Here is a 27,466-nt window from a genome sequence, read left to right on the forward strand (position 1 = left end):
CCCCCACCAGCTCTGTCTCTCCTTCTTTTCCTTTTTCCCTCCGTCTCCTTTCATGAGAATCAATTCTCACCTTTCCTCATATTCAATTAACTGCTTTTGGTCTGGATTTCTCTCCTTCCCATTCTCTCTCCAGTCTTTATTCAGATGCATTCTTGTTTTTTGCTTATACCTTCAAGAAGTGCTCAGGCCCAAAACTTTGGTAACATGTCTTTACCTCCGATGGACTCCTCCAGCATTTTTGTTTTCACATTGAAAATAGCTGATTTAGAGCCGGGTCTCCATGTTGGTGTCAACTATAACAAAAACACCATTCCCTCTTTCCAGTGTCTTATCTATGTTGATGGGTTAATGTGGGAAGCGCCGTCATCCACAGGAAATAAAATGAAGAAGCAGATGCTATGTTTGCATTGGCAACTTTCCATCTGTGCAATATCTTGCATGTTGAATAACCTCTGATTTCCTGTGTGTAAGTCTACTTTGCAGAGCAGAAATTGTGATGCAAGCTGTGCTCCACCAGTCATGTTCTGTGTAGTTCTATTTATCTGATGGCTTGTATTGGAGCCACAACTCCCTCTCCCATTGGAGAAACAAAGTGAGTGCTATGAGCTACCTCTTTCTTTACTCATTGGCAGAAATATAAATTGGAAATGCTTGAAATTTGTTCAAAGAATAAGTGCTGGAAATGCAGAGAGGCACAGTTAACATGACACTGTCACAGCGCCAGCAACCCTGGTTCAAGTTTGGCGGAGTTTGTGCATTCTCTCCTTCACTGTGTCGGTTTCCTCTGGGGGCTTTGATTTTCTCTCACCCTTCGAAAGTATTCACAAGTTAATTGGGGTATTTGGGCGGCGTGGGCTCGTAGGCCGGAAGGGCCTGTTACTGTGCTGTATGTCTCAATTTAAAATTTATAAAATCTGAGAAGTAAGAAGGAGTTAATATTTCAGGTTGAGAACTTTTATCCATCAGTGACATGAAATGTTAATTCTGTTCCTTTGTCCATAGATGCTCCTTGACCTGCTGTATGTTTCTTCCATTTTCTTTTCTTGCTTCTACTTGAAAGCATATTAGATTAGATAAAATTAATCTGACATTTAAACATTGTTCCTTAATCTCAGCATTTCTAATGCCTGGGAAACTCAATGTGGCATCAACAACCAAATGTGATGGCAATGGAGAGTAAAATAATGGGTAAATCAATTTTTAACATTGTCAAAACAAAAATTCCAAATGATGTGAATGGTTTGAGAATTTACCTGGTAAATTTACTATAAACATGGAAACAACTCCTTTGGTTTTCTGTGTTCCAGAATAAAACTGTTTTGGTGCTGCCAGGCAGAGATCAATTGTCATAACTTAGAGAGTCAATTCTAGTTATTTTACTGAACATTTACTCATCATTTAGTTTAGGAGCTAAATGTATCCATTTACAAAAATTGGCACAACTGGCTAATTAATCGCTGTATTGAATAGTTTAATATAAGGAAGGTACCATTAGCATAGCGGTCAGTGCACACACTGTTACAGCGCCAGCAGCCCGGGATTGAATCTAATGCTGTCTTCCCGTGTCTGCCTGGGTTTCCGCCAGGTGCTCCAGTGTCCTCCCACCTTTCAAAACATGTAGGGGTTGTAAGTTAATTGGGTGTAATTGGGTTCTGGGCCGGAAAGGCCTATCACTATGCAGTATTTCTAAAAATTTGAAAAAAGATTCACATTCACGGTGAAGAGAAGCTACTGCTTCCAGAGGGTGCATGTCCTTGGTGGTTCATGAATTTAGATATCAAACCTGGCTCGAAACGATCAAAAGATCAGGCAGAATCTGGAATGAGAAGCAAAAATAATGTTTCAGGTTGAGAACACTTCATTCGAGCCATCTTCAATCTGACATGTTAACTGTCTCTTTCCACAGATGCCACTAGACCTGTTTTGTGTTTCGATCATTTTCTGTTTCAGATTTCTACATCTACATTTTTTTTTAAATTTCAAGATTTTGTGCTTCCTCAAACTGTGGTGGTTATGGCCCAGGCCCGTTTTATGGACACTCCCGTGGCCCTGATGAGTCCAAAATGCCTTGTCTCTAGCCTTCTTTCAATTCTTAACAGCATTATAAAAATATTTTAGTGTCCCTTTGGTTTTTCTCCGAGGTTGCTTGTTTTCTAGTTTATACTGAATTCCTGGAGATTGCTGGACCACCCACAATGGCCAGCAATACTGTTCCTCCTTACACTGGCTTCTGTTACCCAGACCTTTGTGGACTGATGAAATCATGCAAAATATTGTCTGGTATTTTGTTTCCGAGTCTGTTGAACTTGTAGCCGAGATCTCTCAATTGATATCACCACTTACTGACCTATGCACAGCACCAGTAAAGAAACTAGCCTGTCACTTTTCTAGAATTTAGACCCACTATGTTTATGCAGAATAATGCATCATCGGTCAAATAAAATATAATTAAGTTTTCCTCGCGCAATTAAGAAAATAGTCCTACGCAAACAAACATAACATTACATACCTGTCAGCTATCATTTCCTTGCACCTCTTCCACTACACATTCTCTCTCTCTCTCTCCTCCCTGCTTCAAATAAATTGAATGGATTTTTTTTTTCTGCGCTGCTATTTTAAGGAGAATGTGGATGCACTGAGCTGTTACCATTTCATTTATTTTTTGATTGTAGTCAGCAGATTTGTGTTTGCAGATTGAGGTGAAAGAAGATGAATGCAGGACAGTGATGGTTATCCTGCAAATGGTGCAGATCCTTACATTAAACACAAATCTTGTGGTGAATCTCAGCCTAATATTCTAAATTTGTCCTGAACTTATTTGTAGTCAGCGACACAAATAATGGTTACTGTGAAAACTATTTTACCCTTGTCATTCAAAGCTGAGGGTGGAATTCACAGAAGATGGAACAAGCTGTTTTATTTTCAGAATACACGTTTACTAAGATTAACTTTGACCCGAACAGAGCATAGTAATATATCTAATTCTGCTTTAAAGAGAGAAACGAAAGATGAATTAAGAAGGTCTGGCAGCAGAAAATGCTGCAAGTACAAATCTGGTCCATCAGAACAGAAAAGGTATTTCTGTATGGAGTTAAACGGGGAAGTCTGCAGATGTTGGGGTTGAGGGCAACAGACAAATGTGCTGGAGAAACTCACCAGGTCTGTATGACCAGCTGCATTACTCTCATTAGAACATATCGAAAACATTCACCACCAATCACAACACTGCTGATTTGAAAATAGTGCAGAAAATGTTGGAAATGCTGAGCAGTTTAGACAGCAACTGTGGAGAGAGAAAATGAGTGAAGGCTTACCAGTATTTTCTGCTTCTCTGATGAAAAAGTAGGCTGCATTTTTCAAATGCATTTTCAATAAGTCTTAGTCACATCATGCAGAATATAATGTTGACAGCTATTTTATTCCAAAGTAGCTGAGTATTACATAATTTCTAAGCCAGTTACAAATCTTGTGCATCCAATCAACCTATCCATTTTAATTATCTTAATAAAGGTGCTATGGGAATGGATATTTTCTTTCCCTTCAGAGTGTTGATTAAATGAAGAATGATGTTTTTGCTCAACTCCTTTTTCAAGATTTGGTGAGTACTTGCTGTTTTACTCAGCAGAAGTGCATAGATTTACAAAATACTTCATCACATGTCAAAACATTCCAAAATATCTCATTAGTTTTGACAGCAACTGAATGAACCATCTTTTTTGGTGCCATTTATTGAAAAACTAATATGGACCAACATTTAAAAGAAGCTTTCAACTCTTGTTATATCCATAACATGAGGTATTTAACCTCCGTTTAAGTATACAGATGGTTTAAAATTCCATCCACTTTGGCAGTGAGGCACTCATGTTAGCACTGCTCTAAGTGCACAGGCCATTGGACACTGATGGCAATGAGATCTACAACCATTATCTGAAAAATATGAAACGAGTTAACACAATTAAGCGTCTTTGGCTCCTATCAACGCTCCCAGACCTGCTGAGTTTCTCCAAAACTTTTGAATATTGACTACAATCATAGCATCTGCAGACTTTCTTGTTTAACACAACTGTTACGTATCCTCTGACAGCAGCAATATAAATTAGCAAAGACATATTTTAAAAATATTTTAATATATTTATAAACTAAATATATCACACGTTATCTAACTTATCTAAACTTAACTCCCAACTGGGATGCGCTACTATGCTGTGTGTGTGTGTGTGTGTGTGTGTGTGTGTGTGTGTGATTTACCCTGATGTATCTTAGGTATGAATTCTATATTCTTAAAAATACATCCTACCTGTTTCTGAGGTTATAGGTGATCTTCTTCAGGGTAACACAATTATGCATTTCTATCTTCAAGCTGGCTAAACCTAGTTGGGAATCATATTTTTGAGTAAACTAAATTCCCCAATAAAAAATATATTTCAGGTACCTGAGGGTATAAGATTCCAGTAATTTTTTTTCCAGGAGGTTACCCAAATTTTCCCAGAAAGTCCTATTAATCGACAGCAGCCGTGAGGGGCTGCAGAGTCTGGGGAAGCAGAGGGGTGGAGCTGGGCGATGACGATGACCCACGGAGACGACGACCACAGCGGCGGACCAGTGAGGGGGCTGTGCGGCTGAGTGGCCAGTGCATGTGGTGTGCTGCTGGCAACTCCGTGAAGAACCCGTGGAAGCTGTGGGCTGCTGGAGACTGCTGTTAGGAGGCTCGTGCCGGGGTGTGGGCTGCTGGAGATTGGCTCGAACTTGCTGGAGGGGTATCAGAAACGGGATGCGAAGAGCTGCTGAGGGTGCTATGGGGTTCCTGACCATGTTGGAGGTTTGGATCTGGAGCCCATGGTTTGGACTGGACTCTGTGGGCTGCGGAGGCTGCAGAAGTGCTGGAGGTGACTCTGGTGGGGGGGTGGGGGGGGGGGGGAAAGAACCCTCTTTTGCTTCTCTTTTTCTGACTGTAAGAGGAGTTTAGGCAATTTCTGCTAGTGACAAATCTGTCTGCCTTGCAGTAGGCAAAAAGAAATTTAATATAATAGGACACTGTTTTATTACTATGATAATAAATTGAATCTTGAAAGGGAATGGAAAGATGTTGGGTGTGAGGGGGATTAGAGTGCTGAGATCAGCACCTTGTGTTGGAGGTTATGAGGAAAGTTAGATATTGGAACCAAAATGATAAATGTACTGTAATGTACTGTATATACTGTACATTGTGTAATATACAGGGGCACCAAAATTCTTACTTGCTTCAGCCAAACGGATACGTGGTGAAACAAAATAACCACCACAATAGCATACGGATATATTTGAATTAAAAAGACACTAAATACAAAAGATAGGTAATAAATATTCACAGTTATCCTCCAGCAAACAAAAGTGACTTTGCAAGAGTGCATACAATCCTTTTGTGGTGTTGGAGGTGGTGATTAAGTGTAACCGTGTCAAATGTAAGGGAGATTCTAAACAGGATCAGCCTGGCCAAAGTATCATAGTTCATCCCAGCCATGCTCCATTTGAAAGGAGAAAATAAGATTCATAGACATGTGAAACTGAGAAAAATGCATTGCAGTCAACATAAATCTGCAGTCAACATAAATCTGAACTTGAGTTTATCTCATGTCGGAGCACAATGTCTTAATGTGGCCTGAGCTTTGATGTAATAACCTGTCCTGTAAATCAGTGAATACAGACTAAGAGTGCTATGTGGACCAGCAGTTTTATTTGAATATCTTGCTTTTCTTCAGCAACTGTACACTGTGGGCAGACCGTACTTCATTAAGCTTTTTCAGAGCAAGTAGAGGAATCCCTTTAATTACCAGCGGTGGCATTCGGGAAGTCATGACTGCTTTGTCTTTGCCTTTCTATCCATCCTCTTTCAGATGATAGCACTGGACAACAAACATTTTGCTTCCTGAACACTTTTTGGTGGCTGATCACGAATATCATCCTATCAAGTACTATTTTTTAGATATAACCTATTGTGATTTCCTGTCATCTTTTAAGTCTACTTCAAGCATATAAAATCATGAAGTGCAGCGTGTCGTTGAAAATTCCTTTTCTGTATTTGCACTTGGACGTCTTGGTGCAGTCAGTGACGAATATGGTGAAAGGTTTCACCAGGACATGGTGACCATAGAAAAGTGGCATCAGGGCATCTGGAACCCATCAGTGCTGGCCGATTATTGTTGGTCACTGACGCAAGAGGCATCAGATGCTGAGTACAAACAAAAATCAAGGGCAAAACATTTTTAGGTCAGTTGAACTAACTCAATGTGTCAGCATCATTATGCGATTAAACATGCTTAATTCAATAAAAGTTAATATAATATTTCTCAAACTTCCTACATGATACATAAATCTGAAATTACCTTTGTGTTCAGTTTGAAGTTGCCTATCATAATCTCCAATTGTTTTCAGGAAGCAAACCTTTTGAAAAAAAATTGTTGTCCAGTGAATTCAGAAATTTATTTTCATTAATATTCAGAATTTACTCTGCTGGTACCCCTCTGTCACCCCAGAGTGGGTGTTGGAGGTACCGCATTTGGATTGTTTGCCCAATACTGGGTAATTGGAAGCAGGTGTACATAACTTGCAATATTTGTAATATTTCTTTGATGAGACGTTCCATTCTTCTTGAATGCTGCCTTCTGAAATCAGTCATCATAGCTTATCTGCATCAATTAATTTTGATAAATTGCAAGAAAGGCCAAGTAAGATTAAATATTTACTTGGCAACATGAAATGAGTCATTATATTATTTAGGCATGGCAACTTACAATAACCGAATAAAAAAAATGGCTCTTTGCTAAAGAGACGAACCACAAAAGAAGCAAGGAAATATAAAGTTAAATCATCATGTTGTTATCAGCATACTTCACACTCTGAAGTTCCTGCAGTGACAAGCAGTTATGATGACAGTAAGTTTCATGAGTGTCGACAACTCTGCCTCCCCCAACAGCTGGAGCACAGTCTGAGCTTGAGTCCTCAGTTAAGATGGATTCAGCTGCCTGAGGCCCAATACCATCTGTGTGATTGGTTGAAATAATATCTCTGCCAATCTGCAAGAGTTTCATGTGAAATTATCTTGGGCAATCATAACCTGCCCACCTGACATAAACAGCAGCCCATTGGTGGCATCTCCTGCAAATCTATTGGAACAAAATTGTTCCTCTGACTCGAGAAATAGGGGAAGACAAATGCTATGTGGGTGCAGTGACAGTTGTGTTATTGGATCATTTATGAGGACAGAGTACAGGGATGTGCAGACTCTCCCACAGATGGGGTGGTAGGTAGTTGTCATGGCAGAGGAGAATTGTGAGGCAGTGTACACTTTTCACAGCTCATGCAGACTTTCTGTGTTCTCCTGATACATGGCCAGGAATAAGAAACACCAAAGGACATAGGTACAAAGTGAAGGGAAGGAAGTTTAGGGGAGACATCAGAGGTAAGTTTTTTTACACAGAGAGTCGTGGGTGCCTGGAATGTCTTGTCAGGGATGGTGGTGGAGGCTGAAACATTGGGGCATTTAAGAGACTCTTACACAAGCACATGGATGGAAGAAAAATAGAGGGTTCTGTGGTAGGGAGGGTTTAGTGTTTTTTAAGGAATATATGGGTTGACACAACATTGAGAGCTGAAGGGCCTTAACTGTGCTGTAGTATTCTATGTTCTCTGGCCTCAAAGTTCTCAATACCTTTCCAAATACTCAGATTTGACTTTGACTGGTCATGGACCTGAAGTTCCCAGGAGTCGATGGGGATTTTTCACTTCTTCAAAGACGTCTTCAGCACATCCTTGAATCTTTTTCTCTGTCTACCTTGTAATCTTGCAGGACAGAGCTAGTGGCTGTTTTGGGAGCCTGGTGTTAGGCTTGTAAGAGATTTGGTTAGTGCAACATCGTAATCGACATTACTGGAGTTTTAATGATGGGGATGTTGGAGTGGGAGGGTATACTGACATTGATTTGCTTCTCTTTCGAGTGTGTTTGGAGAATTTTACAAAGACAGCATTGGTGGCATTTTTCTCTTGCCCTGAAGTGTCTGTAGTCGATAGTCCAAAGCATTTAGGAGGACAGGGAACACAACAAGAGCTTGCAGTGGATCTGTGGTATTAACTTCCAGTCACAATTTTCCTCAATCATCCAAGAGTTGTGCTGACTCTTTGATGACAGAAGGAATTTCATCATCGATGTTTACCTTCATTGAGTGATGCCTCTCAAGATATAGAAAGTTGACCTAATTTTAGAGGAAAAACCACCAATATTGTCAAAATAGAATGTAGTGTGGCAGAACATGTTGTTTGTGTGGTCTTGCAGCTGGTGAGTGTACGTCTCATCTTCTCATTTGCTGTGATGTCATTGATGACGTAGTTCTGCTTCTGAGCGCACACAAATGCATGATTCAGATTAGAAGGTGGAGTGTAGTCGTGTTGATTGAAGATTAACTCCATTCTCTCTGGAAATTTGTTGGCGAGGAGAGGTACTTCTGTGGTGAGAAAGACTGAGGAAAGTGTTGACCAGCCTTGTTCAAAATCAGTCTTCACTGAGATTGGATTTGTTGTAGACTCTTTGGTTTTTTTTCAGGCTTGCATGCTGTCTTAGAAACAAATATAAGATGGAGACAAAGGTGTCAGAAACTACATTTGAGGAGAGGTTCCTCCAGATAAATAGGGTAAATAGCTTTGGTAAGCTTTTCCATTAATAAAGGTGTGGTGCTACCACTATGTGTATAGAGGTATATATGTACTGTATGGGCTGGCCTGCCCCCTGAACCTGGGACTCCTCCCTCCCAAATAGCTCCATAAAAGCTGTTATGCCCAAACCCCTCCCTTAGTACCTGCCTTGGAAATGGGCCAGCAACATGCAAGCTGTGCTGACGCTTTAAGGAGATTAAAGCCGATTAATCATGACTCTTTGTCGGATTGTGGTTGACTGGTAGTTCAAAAGGTTGAACTTTCAATCTGAGAGCACCTCATGTTTTCAACTGATTAACTCCTTAATCTTCTGGTCATGTTCAACAAACTTCGTCCCAGTTCTTCTTGGTAGAGAAGCCAAGGGTCTCTTCAGAATCCAAATTTATTGTCATGAACCATGATATTCATGGTTTTGTAGCACCATTTATATAAACCTGCTTATAAAATAATTTTTTTAAAAGTGCAAGAAAAAGTCAAAATAAGGCAGAGTTTATGGTTTATTGTTCATTCAGGAATCTGATAACAAAGGGAAAGAAGGTGTCTTTGTGCTGCTAAGTGCTCGTTTCCAGGTTCCTGTACCTTTTTCTTGATAGTAGCAGAGTGAAGAAGGCATGGCCTGGGTGGTGGGGGACCCTGAGGGTAGAGGTTGCGTTCTTCAGACACTGTCTCTTGTAGATGTCCTCGATGGAGTGAAGCTCACTCCACAAGCTGTGGATAATTTCTAGCTCCTGTTATCTTGGTGTTGACAGATTGTATGTGAGGTCCTGTCTGAGAGGAGTTTCCTTTGTGGGGTCCTTGAAAGCTTCAACATGGATCCTTTTCAGTAAGGTGTCAGTTGATTCTGATGCTTTGGGGTGAGAGCTATAAGCATGGAGTAGGTAGTCAGTATGTTATAAGAAATAGGAGCAGGAGGAGGCCATCTTACCCATCAAGCCTGCTCTGCCATTCAATTACATCATGGCTGATCTGGCTGTGGATAGCTCCTGTTTGTTCCCAGAACCCATTATTCCCTTATTATTGAAAACATTACCTGTGACTTAAGCACAATTAATCAGGCACCCATTGAGCAGAGAATTCCACAGGTTAATACAGATTTCCTTTCCTCATGGTGCATGCAGCCTTCCAATGTCTAATCTGACTGGCTTATCTTCATCTGCAAGCCGAGAGAGAGCGAGACATGTGAAGGAATGGTCATTTTTTAGAAGATATGTCCTTTATCCAAACTTAGTTACCATATTATTGCACCTTCAGTACAAAGTAAACTTATTTCACTTCCCAATGACCATCACAGTCCTGCATCATGGGTTCCTATCATGGCCAAGGTACTATCCTTTTAATAGCTCTTTTGCCTGGCCTCAAAAGATTATGGGTTCAAGCCCCAGAGCAGACAGCAGTGTTCCTGCAAACAATCCTGAGTACTACATCTTGATTGAATCAGTCTTTCAAATAGATATAAAGAAGTAATGTAGCAGAAATATCCCTGGTGTCTTCACTGATATTGATCTCCAAATAGAGAATAATGAAATTGGTTTGACATCTGACTCATTGCATCTGTCCCAGCTCTCTGTGGAGCCATCCAATCAGTTCCATTCCCTTGCTCTTTCAATTATTTTTCTTTGTGCCAATACAGTTCTCCTTTGAAAGCCATGATTATGTTTGTTTCCTTATAGATAATCATAACCATTCTTTGTAAAAGAAATAGGGTTTCCCGCATCCCTTAAGCTCTGCATATTCCCCTGAATCATAATTTTCTTTAAAAAAAATTTAGGCATGCAGCATGGTAACAGGCCCTTCTGGCCCACAAACCCGTGCTGCCCAAATATACCAACTAACCTACAAATTCCTGTCTGATTTTTTGAAGGGTGGGAGGAAACTAGAGTGACTCAGTGGAAACCCACGCGGACATGGAGAGAATGATTCAAACTCTGGTCACTGGTACTAAAACAATGTTGCGCTAACCATCTGCTTCCTCCCACATTCCAAAGATGTTCAGGGTTAGAAGATTACTTGGTCACATGGGTATATTTTGGTGGCACGGGCTCGTGGGCTGGAAGCGCCTTTCACCATGCTGTATCACTAGGAGTAAAGTAGGCCATTTAGCCCATCGAGTCTACTCTGTCATTCTCCCACTCCTTTGCTTTCTTCCCATTACCTTTGATTCTCTGGCTATTGAGATACCTATCAATCTCCACCTTAAATACACTCAGTCTGTGGAGGCAGATTCCAGAGGTTCGCCATTCTCTAACTAAAGAAATCCCTCAGCATTTTTGTTTTAAAAAGGAGCCCTTCAATCCTGAAGTTGAAATGAAATGAAAATAAATTAATACAAGTATAGCAATTGAATGTTTTCAATTTTACACATCTGAAAATTCAACATTTCCAGAGTGGACATTGATGACAACAATTATCTCCTTGAATTGGGTCAGTTTGAATATTGGACAATTACTCTCCTGGAATTACAAACAGAAATTTATTCAAACATTGATGGTGTAATTAAAAGAGATAGCCTTTATCATTTGTTTATATTATATTGCTCGTTACCTTAATGAACCTTGCCTTTCAGGTGTCACCATGAAATTGATGGATGAAGTGGCTGGCATTGTTGCAGCTCGTCATTGTAAGACCAACATCGTGACTGCATCTGTGGATGCCATCAACTTTCACCAGAAGATTGAGAAAGGTACTGTTCTGGCCACTGTTAGCCTTCTTGTCACAAGAGCCCTTTTTAGTTCAAGCAATGATAATGTTTTGTGAATTACATAGCATATCATTTGCATGTTACAGACAGATAATTTAACCAATGCTAAAATAAATGGAACAATAATGCTTTTGAATATTACCACAAAATTGAGACTTTAAACTACACACCTAATAATGCCTGGACAATAATCCTCTTATAGTGGAACTAAAGGATGGAAGATATTAATTGCATTTTTTTAAAATGAGGCACTATTTTAAAGAAAAGTGCTCCACATAAATAATTTACTCTTGAAGAGGTTCATTGCTTCTGTGAGGGACCTGAGTTCTGCTTTCCTCTTGAGCATGAACAGGGTCACACTTTGAAAAACAATCCAGCCTTGAAATTATGGAGTGAGATGCTTAACACATTCCTATGATGTTTCTTGATGTGTTAATTTAAAAGGTGTTGATTTAACAGAAACCTTATTTAATTACGTGGGAGTCATACACCGGACAACGTACTTTGAAATATGGCAATTGTAAAATGGGACCTTTGCATGCTTTAAGAGACTCTCGAAAAATCTGCAAAATTTCTTGCTCTGAATTTCATCACTTTTTTTATGAGAAGGGTTAAACATTAAAAATAGGACCAGGAGGGGGTCCATCACACTGCTCTCTGCCATTTATTTATACTAATCAATTACCAATACTTCAATGTTCATCCATCACATGGATCATGTGAACATTGCCTGTTCTATGAAGGTTTTCAGTTCTAAATCTGCTGCCTTTCAAAACATGGTACTTCATGTCCTCACCCAGTTTTTCTGTTTCTACCACTGGTTTAAAGGCTGTGAGTTCTAAATATCTACTATCTTCTGGCAAAAAAGTACATACCCTCAAATCCTCTCTAATCCTTTTATCAACTTCATTAGTTCCTTATCTCTACCTTTTATTCCCTCTGGCTCAGATGCTCACTTATTCATTTTCTACCTTTTTTTTACTTCTCCCTTCTGAATAAATCACCTGCACTGACCTCCTATTTTTGTTTCCAGTTTCATATGGTTCTGGGAGTAATTCAGTGATTTCCATTTTTGAATGACATGCTCACCTATTTATTTCCTAACTCTTTAAATTCTGCTGTGATCTGTTCAGTAGTAACTGATATGAACTGTGGGTATTCACTCTTCCCCGTCAATGCCCTACATTTGCCCAGTCATACTTTTGAACCCTTCAGCAAGGGAGAGGAACTCACTATTTTTCTGATCATGTCATGTAATAAAACAGAAATGTAATATTACACAAATTGCTTTTAGTCTGCCGCAAGGCAGACAAATATTCACCATTAACATCTCCTGGCGCCCCTTACAATCAGAGAAAGACAAGCAAGAGAGCCACTAAGTCTTCATGGAGTAAAACAGGAAATGCAGGAGGAACTCAGCAGGTCATTATTTGAAGGAACGAAGAAGTGTTCAGGCCTGAAACATTACCTCTGAAGGAAGCTGCATGATCTGCGGAGTTCCTCCAGCATTTTTGTGTTTTTACTATTTTCCTGATCTCCACCCAGCCCACAAAGCTCACCGACTGATGATTCTGGCAACTTGACTATGACTGTAGCCCTGAAACGAAGTTCTATCCCCTCCGTTTTCCAGAGCAGAATGCCACTTTGAGGTCAAGATGCATTCAGGGCATTTGTAATTCCTTTTCCTATCTGTCCAATGGTCACCAATTCCCTTTAGCTTGCACACCTCTGCTGGGTTCCTTCTGCAGAAGTACATTATCCACGGGGTCCTCAGCATTTAAGTGAAACCAGCTGTGACTTGACCTCCTGAATTTTCCCAGGCAGGTTTTTGACAGGATAGTTATGCAAAGCTTATTCCTTGGGATTAGGTTGTTTTCAGCTGCATGAACTAGCTATGTCACAGATTAGCAGCAATGGAAATTCACCAAGGCAGTGTTTTTTTTTATTTAAAAACACTATATTTATTAATAACAACTGATTTTATCACACATTGGTCAAATCAAAACCAATTATGTGCGAGAGAGATTGTGTGAGTGTGTGTGAGAGAGAAAACCAAACCTTGACAGCTTGGGCACAATTCTGGGAAGTCATTCCAAAGTTGTCTTAGAAATCCATTGTCGAAATGCAGATTTTTAAGCAGATGCACAGAAGGAAAAACGGTTGTCACAAGTCCTTGCATAGAGGAAACAAAATGTGTGACTTCCACGATGCTTCCAAAACCCGGGTATGAGTCAATCAAAGTGACTTTTCCTTTGGCCAAAATTCCCCTGATAATGGAGAATCAGCCAAATTCTCATTATCCTACAGAGTCATTCCTGCTCCTGTTTGATGAGATGTCAGCTGGTCATAAAGTGCTGTTCCTTCAATATTCCACACACAAGACTCTCTCACCATCTGGGCCTCTGGAAAAGACACCCAATGTCTTTTCTCCTCTCCAAAGTAGCGAATTTGGTACAGCCTGCACTAGCTGATGCCACCTAGTCTATCCATAGATGTAAATGGTTGCAGCCTGCACTAGCCTTTAAAGTGATACTCACGCTAAATGAAACAGGTGTTCGTAATGCTAGTTATCCTTGTCCATGCAACATCCTCATAGGAGGTCCCTCTGTCTCCCAGGGTCAAGAATTTAACTGCTTATTCTCAACATTCTTCTTCAAATTTCTTGCATTCACAAATAGTTAACTAAATAAAACAATAAATCTCTTGATTCCAAAGTATAAAAGTTTTTAAAAAAGATTAATTCTATCCAGAGTAACTGGGAAGGTCCATATTCTCATTAAGTTACTGAATGCTTTTCTCAAAATTTAAGGAGGAATCCCCATTCAGATGGCAAACGCAGGCAATAAGATACCTAGGTGTGCAAATAAACAAAAATCTAGGCCAATTATATAAACTCAATTACAATCCACTAATGAAAAAATTACAGGACGATTTAGAGCATTGGAAAGAGCTACCACTAACACTGATAGGAAGGATAAACTGTATTAAAATGAACATTTTTCCAAGGATACTATACTTATTTCAGGCATTGCCAATACAACTGACAGAAAAATTCTTCAAAGAGTTAAAGAAAATAATAAGGAGATTTTTATGGAGAGGGGGGAAACCGAGGATAGCACTAGATAAATTAACAGAATGGTATAAACAAGGAGGCTTACAATTGCCAAACTTCAAAAATTATTATAGAGCCGCACAATTAAGGTACCTATCAGATTTTTATCAAACAAGGGAAAAACCAGACTGGACGAGACTAGAATTAGATAAAATAGGGGAAAAGATACCTGAACACATATTATATAAATGGGACGAAAAATTGGTACAACATAGAACTTCTCCAGTATTACACCATCTCCTCAATATATGGAAGAAGATTCATGTAGAAAGAAATAAAATAAATTACCAAATACCAAAACTAATATTGACGCAAAATAAGCTACTCCCTTTTACAATAGACAACCTTGCCTTTAGAAAATGGGAAAAAAAAGGGATTAAAAGAATAGAAAATTGTTTTTCAGGAAGTAGATTCTTATCCTTTGAACAAATGAGAGATAAGTACAATATAACTGGAGATACAGCGCTGGCATATTACCAACTGAGATCCTACTTGAAAGATAAATTAGGAAGCAACTTGAGTTTACCAGAGGGAAGTAACCTTGAATATGTGATTACAGATACAATGTTAATCAAAAGATTTATAAAAAATATGTATATTAAACTGCAAGAAAAGGAGAATGAGGAAACAAATGGTAAAACTAAACAAAAATGGGAACAAGATTTAAATATAAAGATAAAAAAGGAAACATGGGAGAAGTTATGCTCTGGAACGATGAGAAATACAATAAATACGAGGCTGCGTATGATACAATATAATTGGTTACACAGACTATACATTACACCGCAAAAGTTAAATAAATGGGACCCAACAGTATCTGATAGATGTTTTCGATGTAAAAAAGAAAGGGGAACAACAATTCATGCAATCTGGACATGTGAGAGAGTAGAAAAATTTTGGGATGATCTCAATCAGATATTAAATAAAATAACAGAAAACAATATACCAAAGAATCCAGAGATCTTTCTCCTAAGTAACATAAAAAATAAAGAATTTGGAATTGACTTGGAAGATGCACAAAAAAGATTTGTCAAGATAGCCCTAGCCGTAGCAAAAAAATGTATTATGTCAACCTGGAAATTGGAAGATAATTTGAAAATACAACAATGGTATATAGAAATGAATAAATGTATTCCATTAGAAAAAATAACATATAGTTTAAGAAATAATATTGAAATATTCGAACAAGTATGGGAGCCTTACATTAAATACAATAGCGAAAACCTACCGGGAACAAACATTACCTAAGTTGATGGAAGGAGAAGAAAAGAAAAGAATGGACTCAGTAGAATTTCTGGTGTATTTTTGTTGAATGACAACATTGTCTAACTGAATTAATGCAATCTAGATTGTATACCTAAAATGGATGAGAGGGGGGGGTGGGGGGTGGCTTGGGAGGAGGGAGGGGGGAGGGAGAAAAAGTCACTGTAAATGTGTGGAAAAGAAAAAGTGTATATCATGGCTATTGTGATTTATGGTGTGAAAAATAAAAAAGTTAAAAAAAAAGTTACTGAATGCTGTGTTTTGTTGAATAGTGTCAATAACATTTCAATCTAATTGATTCCAAAAATGTCTCTTTGTTAGTACAGCAAACATATTGTTTAATTTTAATGTTCTTTTTTTTCTTTAATTGACTCAGCATAAGATGACTAGCTGGCCATTCATTTGCATTAATCCTTTGAAATATTCTTAGTTCCTCTGCTTAATTCAATACAGTAAAACCCATTATCTAGAATTCAAGCAACCAATAACCTCAAGCAACCGGCAAAAAAAGGCGGAAAATGACTAGGTAAAAAATATGGACGTTTAAAATTGGCGCATCTAGCTAGTTCGCCAATCCTGCAATATGCAAACTTGAGGAACAGGAAAATTCACTTATTCGGCATCCACCAATCACCATAGGTGCTGAATACTGGGAATATTTGCAATGGGTTAGGGTTAGGGTTTGCAATGTAATGCACTGGTGCATTCAGTTCAATGAAGTAAAAACTACAAAAACATTACCAGATGTAACTTTGATCAAAATACCTGTCAGTGGGGCTTAAAGAGGATGTGTTCTCTTGATGTAACAGGGATGCAGTGAATGAATGTTAACAAATTTGAGGGAAAAAAAGTAAAAACAATGCTGGAGAAACTCAGCCGATGAAATAGTGTCTTCTATATAGCAAAGATAAAGATACATAACCAATGTTTTGGGCTTGAGCCCTTCATCAAGGTATGAGCAAAATGTCGGCAACTGTCTGAACAAAATGGTGGGGGGGAGAGGAACACAGTCCCAAAGGCAAAATGTAATTGGTGGATAAGGGAAGGACAGCACAGCAGCAAGCATGGGGAGGGGGGTTGGCTCTATGAATAAAGAGGGAAGGGGGTGGAGAGCTGAGGGAAGGAAGATGAAGGGGAAGGGAAGGGAGGGAGAAGGAGAGTAGGCTATCAGAAACTAGAGAAGTCGATGTTAATGCCATCCAGTTGGAGAGTACCCAGATAGAAAATCAAGTCATGATCCTTCAATTTACGGGTGGTTTTGGAAGGACAGTACACGAGACCACGGACAGACGTGGACATGGGAGTGGAGTGCAGAATTGAAATGGTTGGTCACTGTGAGATCCCTACCACTTATGCAGACAGAGTGATGGTGCTCAGCGAAGTGATCTCCCAGTCTCTCCGATGTTGAGAAGGCCACAACAGTAGCACCGGATGCAGTAGATGACTCCCATGGATACACAAGTGTGGTGTTGCTTCACTTAGAAAGGAACCCTGCTGGTGATTGGAATGTTTTCAATATCTTTTCTGTGATGAAAATAGCTTTAAATAATAACTGTTAATGCTCTTTATTGCAGCGTGTTTTTGACTTTGTAAAGAATGAACTTAAAATTATGTTTGTGTTGATAACAACTCTTTATCTTCATTAATATTACATTTTGCGCAAAATCATTAAAACACTGGACTTTCTCTATCCCCCTCCGCACTTTCCTTTTGGGGGTGTTACTTGACTTGCTGGAAGTAGGAGAACTGGCTACTTTCTTCCTGCTCTCAAGCTTGGTTGTCAGTCGTTAAGGATCCTCATCAAAAGTTGATCTTGCTCAGGAATGAAGTATCAAGTCAACGGCTTTGCTAATTTGTTCTATTTAACAGTATGCTTGGTGGAAAATAACTTGTTAATGAAATATTAGGATAATTTGGATATTTATGGCCCCCTTCTGCACAAAGTGCAGCACGGAAATTGACATTGAATTGAATACTTTGGTTTATTTCACACCTTCCTTCAGTGCTGCTGCTACCAATTACCTGCAGCTACTATGGATATATTTGCAGCTTGTGAGGCTGCAATGAAACTGCTGCCGGAATCAGGGTGACTCACGCTGCAAAGTTTCATTGCTCTGGATGCAAAATCACAGTTGAGGAGCCATTATCACGATAAAAATTCCAATCTAGCTGTGTCACCAGCAGATGATGTGCCAATTTCTTTTGAGAGATCTGCAGCATTCGTTGTTGAATTGATTCTTAATTTTGCCAATGACAGAAACACTGCAAACTTTCAGGTTTTACTCCTGTCTACTGCAAAGCTCTGAAGATGTTCTTCTCTGCTTTCTGAAGGGAGCTCTGTGGGATTCTCTCTGCATTCCCTGTTCACCCAAACTTGCTTCCACTGTCACGAGGCTTTCCTCTCTACTTGTCTCAGCTGCCATCTTTTGCCCTGTGGCTCCCAGCTCTGGTTCCAGGCCTCCCTGATTGGTCCCCACAAGGATCTGTGGTACCTGCACAGCGTTGACTGCTGCTCTCTCTTTGCTTCTCTCGAGGAACACAGTGTCTGCAGACATTCATGTTTTACTACAGAAACTGATAAGTTATGTTTCTATGGCCCAGGATTTACAAAATAAGTTGCTCTTTCCAATCATTACCTAGCTTGCAAGATTTAAATTCATATACTGGAGGTCATGTTGTGTCTCGACGATATCTTGCATTTTAATAGCCATTATAATAGGAGCGTCATCCCCTAGCTACATTAGGAAATCTAAAAATGGTGCGCCAAGTTTCAGTGACATCCACCCAAGAAGGTGGGTTAGATCTCTCAACCACTGCCCATATGTTCAAAAGCTCAGAAGAGAATTCCTTTGGAATAGAATGTCACCTTTCTGGGATCCAGTATGAAAAAGGAGGTCCCGCGCGGGAAGGGGGTCCAATCAGCCCAGGCCTTTAGTCTACCATTCATTTTAAACAAAGTAGTTAATCTTAAAGAATATTTTTTCTGACCAAGAGATGTGCGATAAAACTATGTGAGATGATGAAATAGCCAAAAGTAACTGTGGATCATTTAACAAGATAGAATATAGTGTTAGAATATTTGCAGAAGTGAATTCATGGTAATTGCAGCCTTCACTTGTCAGTCTATATTATAGGCTTGTAAGTTACAGCGCAGTAAATGCTCATCAAAGTAATGTAAATTCAGGGAGGATTTCTGCCTCTACTAAACAATTGGTCAGATCCTCAAACACTCTAAGTGAAAATATTTTTTCTCAAATTCCGCCTAAGCCTTCTGGAATTACTTTAAATCCATGGCACTTAGTTGTTGATCTCTATGCGAAGGGAAATGAATCCTTCTTATCTGACCCATCAAAACTATTCATAATTTCATTCACAAAGTAAAATATCCCATTCTGACAATGTCCTCATAAATGGCTTCTGCACCCTCTGCATTCCTGTGCATCCTTCTGGTGACCAGAACTGTACAAAGTGTTCTCATTCTGGCCTAACTAGTGTTTTACATCATTTCAGCAAAATCTCACTGCTCTTACATATTGTGTTTTGATCAATAATATATGCCTCTTATATCGATCTGCCTGTTCTACTTCCAGAGTTCATGGGCATGACCTCCAAAAACTCAACATTTCTCAATTTCCAACTATTGTTGGACTAGGCACACTGTTGTAATTCACAAAATGTGAGTGTCATTTCCCTGTTATGCAGGCACATGGAACATCTTGAAATTGGCTTAGAAATCTCCAGCCTTGGTTTTACACTCATGGTTTTTAAAAAAAAACCAAATCACCATGACTGTGTGGCCAGGCATAATGCCAATGCTATCTTAAAATTTGCTGCTGACACCACAGTTGTCAGCAGAATTACAAACAGTAATGAGGAAGTGTACAGGAGGGAGATAGATCAGCTCGTTGAGTGGTCTCATGCCAACAATCTTGAGCTCAAGATTAGCAAAACCAAGGAGATGATTGTGGACTTCAGGAGGAAGTCAGGAGAACACAAGCCAGTCATCATCAAGGACTCAGTAGTGGAGTGAGTCAAGAACTTCAATTTCCTGGGTGTTAACATCTCTGAAGATCTGTCCTGGAGCCTCCATGTTGATGCAATCACGAAGAAGGATCATCAGCGGCTATGCTTTGTGAAGAGTTTGAGGAGATTAGGTATGTCACTGAAGACTCCCGAAACTGCTACAGGTGTACTGTGGAGAGAATTCTAGGCAGTTGAACATTGCCTCCCTCTTTGTGTATCGAGAGGTGTTTTTGAACATCCATTAAGGGTTCACTGGCGGCTCGGTCCTGGATTGCAAAATAATGAAAATGATGGAGACCACATCATGTCAGCTGGATTGCATGCCAGACAGCAGCAATAAAGATTAGCCCAGACAGTGTTATATTTTAAGTAATATTTTTAATTATTAATCAACAATTATATAACACCTAATCTAATTTAACTAACTTAACTAAACTTAACTAAATTTATATACATTTTTCTAACTAAAATTTTAACTATGCGTGAATGTATCGGTGTGCGTGAAATACCCTAAGCCACTACAGCTCAAGGTTCTATTCTGGAAAGGCAGTTCAAAGTTCATAAATTCGGTGATGACATAGGGGCTTGAGATTGATGCGACACGCAGGCTTTAGATGGTTGAAGCACACGGGACTTGGATGAAAGCTGAGACACGCAGGCTTTAAATGGTTGAGGCACGCAGGCCTTAAATAGTGAGACATGCATTTAGATGGAAGGAGCAGTTTATGAAGGAGGTGAAAGAGACTGGGTATGACAGAAGGTTGATTAACTCACGAAAACCCTTACTTTGGTACTTTAGAGAAATGTCCTTTTTGGACCAGGGCCTTCTTCAGCAATTAGAACCCCTTTTACAGGTCAGTCAAAGTAGAGTGCAGTATTTCTTCTGCCAACAGAGAACCCTTTTCGTGGGCCAGTCGAGTAGAGTGCAGTATTTCTCTTGTAACTTTAAAACCCTTTTTGGGGGTCAGTCGGTGTTTTCTCATCCCTCTATATCAGTGGTCTCTTAAAATGGTCTCTTGAACAAAGTATGTACTGGCTTTTTAAGAAGCTGGTCACATGCTCTCTGCCCCTAGCTTCTCCAGGGCTGCTCCCCTTCACTCTGCAAATATATCAACTTTTTGGAACATGCTGTCTTCAAAGCCTGCTGCTAGTTCAGTCATTTTCCAATACCTGCAGGCTTTTGCCATAACTGATCCCTTAAAGAGGCAGTCCCACAATAAAATGAACAGAAAAATGGGAGAACGTCACATCTGTGTTCTCACAGTAAAAGGGATGAGGCAAGTGGTATTTCTGCAATACAGCAAGGTGAATGACAGGATCCAGTGAGAACATGTCAGAATTTGCATTCAGAATAGATGAGTTTCCAGTATACGTTCCCAATTATCTGCCAAAATGGCCTGTTCTGACATTCCATTTTGTCAAAATCTATTTTTAACAACATTCACAGCTTTTTATATTCAGAGTTGGACAAAAAGGATTTTGATTAATATGCCTCCTCAACACATCTCTTGCCCACTCTGCAAAGTTTACAGCAATTTCTTTACAGTGCAGTGACCTATATCACTGATGTGAGCACAAAACAAGATTCCAATATAAGTGGTGAAGTGGAATGCACTTGTTCACCTTTAAAGAAATAAGTTGGTCAATACTCTCTACACCACAGAAAAGAGCAGTATAAATCTCTGGAATCCATCAGAACAGTAGAGCACATTTGACAATGCAGCAATCAAAATTGCACTGAAATATCTGCACGAGTTAGAAAAGGAATCTGATTTACAGTCTTCTGAATCAGTAACAAGAACTTGTCTCATTGAATGAACCCAATGCAAGTACTTCAGGAGGACAGATGGCTTACCGTTCATAAAATACATTACATTTAAAACCACATGAATAATAACATTTCTTGCAATTCCAGGAAACATTTTTAAGTTCTGTAGCTAACATTCTTATTATTGCACAAAGCAATGATCACTGAAACCTGTTAAAATGTGATTTTGAAAATTGGGCAGAATAATTTGAACCACATTAGAACTATACATTTCTCACAAATAGTGTAAGATAAGATGTTAAAGGAAAGGAATAATGTTAAGTAAAGTTGTAGTCTGATAATATTTGTTGAAGAAAATTTAAGCACAAGAAATCTAAGCTTCAATTGCCCAACAGATTTTTGGAAATAGATCAACTGGAGCCTTGGCAGAGAAATATGAGGCACTAAATTCTGGTAGATATACAGAGTAAATGGCAAGGAGTTTAGGATTAGTGATGTACAGGATGAAAGGCCATAGCTCCCTGAGTAGGACATCAGTAGGGCGGCATGGTTAGCATAGCTCTAGCACGACGCTGTGACCTGGGTTCAAACTCGGCACTGTCTATAAGTAGTTTGGAAATTCTCCCTGTGTCTATGTGGATTTCCTCCCATCATTCAATACGAATGGGGTTTGCAGGTTAATTGGAGTAGTTGGTTGGTGTGGGATCATGGGCCGGAAGGGACTGTTCCTGTGCTGTATACCTAAATTTAAAAAAGAAATGGTGGATAAGGTATGAAGAAGGCATTTCGTATAGTCATGGCTGAGGCATTAAGCATAAGATTTGGATGTATCTGTATAAAACATTGGTTTGACCACACTTGGAACATGGTGTACAGTTCTGGATGTCATACTGCAGGAACAATATGATAGCCACCGAGGCACTGCAGAAGAGATTTACCAGTTGCTCTCTGGAATGGATGGTGTAGTCATAAGGAGAGATTGGATATGCCAGTGTTATTTTCGCTTGAGTGTATGATGCTGAGGGGGTGACCTAACAGATTTATAAAATCATGTGGTGCATAAAAGGATAGATATTTGGCTGGGCAGGGTAGTGTACAACTAGAAGGCATATGTTTAAAATTAAAGGGAAGAAACTTAAATGCGTAAGATTTTCATCCAAAGGACAGCATTCACCACTTACGTGTTTCCCAAAGAGGTGGTAGAGGAAGATACAGTTACACTTTTAAAAGACATTTGGATAAGTGCTTGGATAGACATTCTTTTCTTTGGCTTGGCTTCGCGGACGAAGATTTATGGAGGGGGTAAAAGTCCACGTCAGCTGCAGGCTCGTTTGTGGCTGACAAGTCCGATGCGGGACAGGCAGACACGGTTGCAGCGGCTGCAGGGGAAAATTGGTGGGTTGGGTGTTGGGTTTTTCCTCCTTTGCCTTTTGTCAGTGAGGTGGGCTCTGCGGTGTTCTTCAAAGGAGGTTGCTGCCCGCCAAACTGTGAGGCGCCAAGATGCACGGTTTGAGGCGATATCAGCCCACTGGCGGTGGTCAATGTGGCAGGCACCAAGAGATTTCTTTAGGCAGTCCTTGTACCTTTTCTTTGGTGCACCTCTGTCACGGTGGCCAGTGGAGAGCTCGCCATATAACACGATCTTGGGAAGGCGATGGTCCTCCATTCTGAGACGTGACTCATCCAGCGCAGCTGGATCTTCAGCAGCGTGGACTCGATGCTGTCGACCTCTGCCATCTCGAGTACTTCGACGTTAGGGATGAAAGCGCTCCAATGGATGTTGAGGATGGAGCGGAGACAACGCTGGTGGAAGCGTTCTAGGAGCCGTAGGTGATGCCGGTAGAGGACCCATGATTCGGAGCCGAATCATACGCTTATCTTTCTGAGGTTTTTCAGTTGGTTGTTTTTCCAGACTCTTTTGTGTAGTCTTCCAAAGGCGCTATTTGCCTTGGCGAGTCTGTTGTCTATCTCATTGTCGATCCTTGCATCTGATGAAATGGTGCAGCCGAGATAGGTAAACTGGTTGACTGTTTTGAGTTTTGTGTGCCCGATGGAGATGTGGGGGGGCTGGTAGTCATGGTGGGGAGCTGGCTGATGGAGGACCTCAGTTTTCTTCAGGCTGACTTCCAGGCCAAACATTTTGGCAGTTTCCGCAAAGTAGGACGTCAAGCGCTGAAGAGCTGGCTCTGAATGGGCAACTAAAGCGGCATCGTCTGCAAAGAGTAGTTCACGGACAAGTTTCTCTTGTGTCTTGGTGTGAGCTTGCAGGCGCCTCAGATTGAAGAGCCTGCCATCCGTGCGGTACTGGATGTAAACAGCGTCTTCATTGTTGGGGTCTTTCATGGCTTGGTTCAGCATCATGCTGAAGAAGATTGAAAAGAGGGTTGGTGCGAGAACACAGCCTTGCTTCACGCCATTGTTAATGGAGAAGGGTTCAGAGAGCTCATTGCTGTATCTGACCCGACCTTGTTGGTTTTCGTGCAGTTGGATAATCATGTTGAGGAACTTTGGGGGACATCCGATGCGCTCTAGTATTTGCCAAAGCCCTAGATACAGTTCAAAGTTCCTCAACATGATTATCCAACTGCACGAAAATCAACAAGGTCGGGTCAGATACAGCAATGAGCTCTCTGAACCCTTCTCCATTAACAATGGCGTGAAGCAAGGCTGTGTTCTCGCACCAACCCTCTTTTCAATCTTCTTCAGCATGATGCTGAACCAAGCCATGAAAGACCCCAACAATGAAGACGCTGTTTACATCCGGTACCGCACGGATGGCAGTCTCTTCAATCTGAGGCGCCTGCAAGCTCACACCAAGACACAAGAGAAACTTGTCCGTGAACTACTCTTTGCAGATGATGCCGCTTTAGTTGCCCATTCAGAGCCAGCTCTTCAGCGCTTGACGTCCTGCTTTGTGGAAACTGCCAAAATGTTTGGCCTGGAAGTCAGCCTGAAGAAAACTGAGGTCCTCCATCAGCCAGCTCCCCACCATGACTACCAGCCCCCCCACATCTCCATCGGGCACACAAAACTCAAAACGGTCAACCAGTTTACCTATCTCGGCTGCACCATTTCATCAGATGCAAGGATCGACAATGAGATAGACAACAGACTCGCCAAGGCAAATAGCGCCTTTGGAAGACTACACAAAAGAGTCTGGAAAAACAACCAACTGAAAAACCTCACAAAGATAAGCGTATACAGAGCCGTTGTCATACCCACACTCCTGTTCGGCTCCGAATCATGGGTCCTCTACCGGCACCACCTACGGCTCCTAGAACGCTTCCACCAGCGTTGTCTCCGCTCCATCCTCAACATCCATTGGAGCGCTCACACCCCTAACGTCGAGGTACTCGAGATGGCAGAGGTCGACAGCATCGAGTCCACGCTGCTGAAGATCCAGCTGCGCTGGATGGGTCACGTCTCCAGAATGGACGACCATCGCCTTCCCAAGATCGTATTATATGGCGAGCTCTCCACTGGCCACCGTGACAGAGGTGCACCAAAGAAAAGGTACAAGGACTGCCTAAAGAAATCTCTTGGTGCCTGCCACATTGACCACCGCCAGTGGGCTGATATCGCCTCAAACCGTGCATCTTGGCGCCTCACAGTCTGGCGGGCAGCAGCCTCCTTTGAAGAAGACCGCAGAGCCCACCTCACTGACAAAAGGCAAAGGAGGAAAAACCCAACACCCAACCCCAACCAACCAATTTTCCCTTGCAACCGCTGCAATCGTGTCTGCCTGTCCCGCATCGGACTGGTCAGCCACAAACGAGCCTGCAGCTGACGTGGACTTTTTACCCCCTCCATAAATCTTCGTCCGCGAAGCCAAGCCAAAGAAAAGATACAGTTACACTTTTAAAAGACATTTGGATAAGTGCTTGGATAGACATAGTGTGGAGGGATAAAACCGAATGATGGCAGATGGGTTGACATGAATGAGGGTAGTAGAAATGGCCTGTTTCTGTGCCGTATACTTCTGATTTCAGTTTGCTTTTTTTTAAATCTTAAAATAGTTAAACACACCATTAATGAGTGCATGATTTACTGGTGGTACTTTAATTGTTTCTAACAAAAAAATCTAAGATCATTCGAGTTGTTGCTACATTTGAAAGGCCTGATATCATTTTCAAATCTAGGGGCAAAATTATGTGACCTCGCCACCAAAGAAATTGATTAGTTTGGCATTCTTTTTCATTAAAATACTGTTTCATACCCAGGTTTCCTTCTCTGTTCATATGCTAGTCATATGTAAACTTTTGGCACACACCAATTTGCTTCCAGAATTGTGACAAAATATGGTCAAAGAGTTTCATCACCCAATTGATTTATCCAACTTAATGGAATGATGCTGCTTTCCCTCATATTAGCAGCTTTCTTAAAGGCTACCACTGATGATTAATGTTAAACATGTAACACATTTAACTATGAAGATCTTCAAATTATGAAACCATGCCATCATTCGATATCTACAAGCCCTCTGACACCCAGAGCTACTCTCACTATTCTTTCTCCTATTTTCCTATAAGAACTTCATTCCATTCTTCCAGATCCTGAGAAGTCCATGTCTGCATTTCCAGGATGCTTTCTTCTCTACCTTCTGTTCCTGCTCCTTTTCAGAACTAGGGTAGGGTTTCCTTTCTTCCCATCATCTACTCTACCATCCTCCATGTTCAACAGCTCATCCCAAGACACTCCACTCCCCACCTCAGGACACTCCACTCCCCACCTCAGGACACTCCACTCCCCACCTCAGGACACTCCACTCCCCACCTCAGGACACTCCACTCCCCACCTCAGGACACTCCACTCCCCACCTCAGGACACTCCACTCCCCACCTCAGGACACTCCACTCCCCACCTCAGGACACTCCACTCCCCACCTCAGGACACTCCACTCCCCACCTCAGGACACTCCACTCCCCACCTCAGGACACTCCACTCCCCACCTCAGGACACTCCACTCCCCACCTCAGGACACTCCACTCCCCACCTCAGGACACTCCACTCCCCACCTCAGGACACTCCACTCCCCACCTCAGGACACTCCACTCCCCACCTCAGGACACTCCACTCCCCACCTCAGGACACTCCACTCCCCACCTCAGGACACTCCACTCCCCACCTCAGGACACTCCACTCCCCACCTCAGGACACTCCACTCCCCACCTCAGGACACTCCACTCCCCACCTCAGGACACTCCACTCCCCACCTCAGGACACTCCACTCCCCACCTCAGGACACTCCACTCCCCACCTCAGGACACTCCACTCCCCACCTCAGGACCCACCTCCCCCAGCTACCACCATACCCCTTCCCATGGACCTTCTCAGACAGCCATAGGGAATGGAAAATAGGATTTTTTTTCTGCCCATTTCCTTGGATGTCGAACACCTTTCCTGATCAAGTGGCTGGTTACTTGTAACATCTTTCATTTTAGGAAAATGCATTTGTTGCTCACGCCATTGTGCATTGGAGAGACCAAAAGTAGATTAGCTGATTACTTCAGCTCACGTGTATAACCCAGCCCTTCCAATTCTGGAAGCTGCAGGTCAGAGTTTTGTCCCAAAATGGTTTCTCTGCCTCAAGCCTCCCCCATTTTGCAAAGAAAGCTTCAATGCAAATTGAGGGAACAACTCATCTTCTGACTGGCTCATTTCAACCTTTCAGATGCTTCCAATAATCAGGTAAATAATCAGCACCCCCGATGTTTTTATTCCAGTTTTCTGGCATTCACAGCATTTTGATTTTGCTCTTTTCATTTATCCTCTTTCACTTTGTCTCTGTTTCCATTTTATTCTGCCATCTACCCTGGCACGTTTTTGTTCTTTCGAGCCCTCCCATATTTCTCTGTATCTGAAACTCTTTATCTTCAAGTTTTGCCAGTTCTATCAACAGCGCATCTGAAATAAAAGT

The 27,466-nt window shown here is 41.1% G+C and overlaps 1 protein-coding gene across 13 annotated transcripts in view; it reads left to right on the plus strand.

The window, feature by feature from the left end:
• Positions 1-27,466, plus strand: part of acot7 (acyl-CoA thioesterase 7) — a 199,935-nt gene that overhangs the window by 116,770 nt on the left and 55,699 nt on the right. For all 13 annotated transcript variants that reach the window (XR_011351686.1, XR_011351687.1, XR_011351689.1 and 10 more), the window contains one exon: positions 11,249-11,365. Coding sequence is in view for 7 of the 13 variants with exons in the window: in XM_069918506.1 (XP_069774607.1) it covers positions 11,249-11,365 (117 nt within the window). In the remaining 6 variants the exon portion in view is untranslated. The remainder of the gene's footprint in view (positions 1-11,248; positions 11,366-27,466) is intronic.

The sequence above is a fragment of the Narcine bancroftii genome, chromosome 2 (assembly GCF_036971445.1).
Source record: "Narcine bancroftii isolate sNarBan1 chromosome 2, sNarBan1.hap1, whole genome shotgun sequence".
Classification (NCBI taxonomy): domain Eukaryota; kingdom Metazoa; phylum Chordata; class Chondrichthyes; order Torpediniformes; family Narcinidae; genus Narcine; species Narcine bancroftii.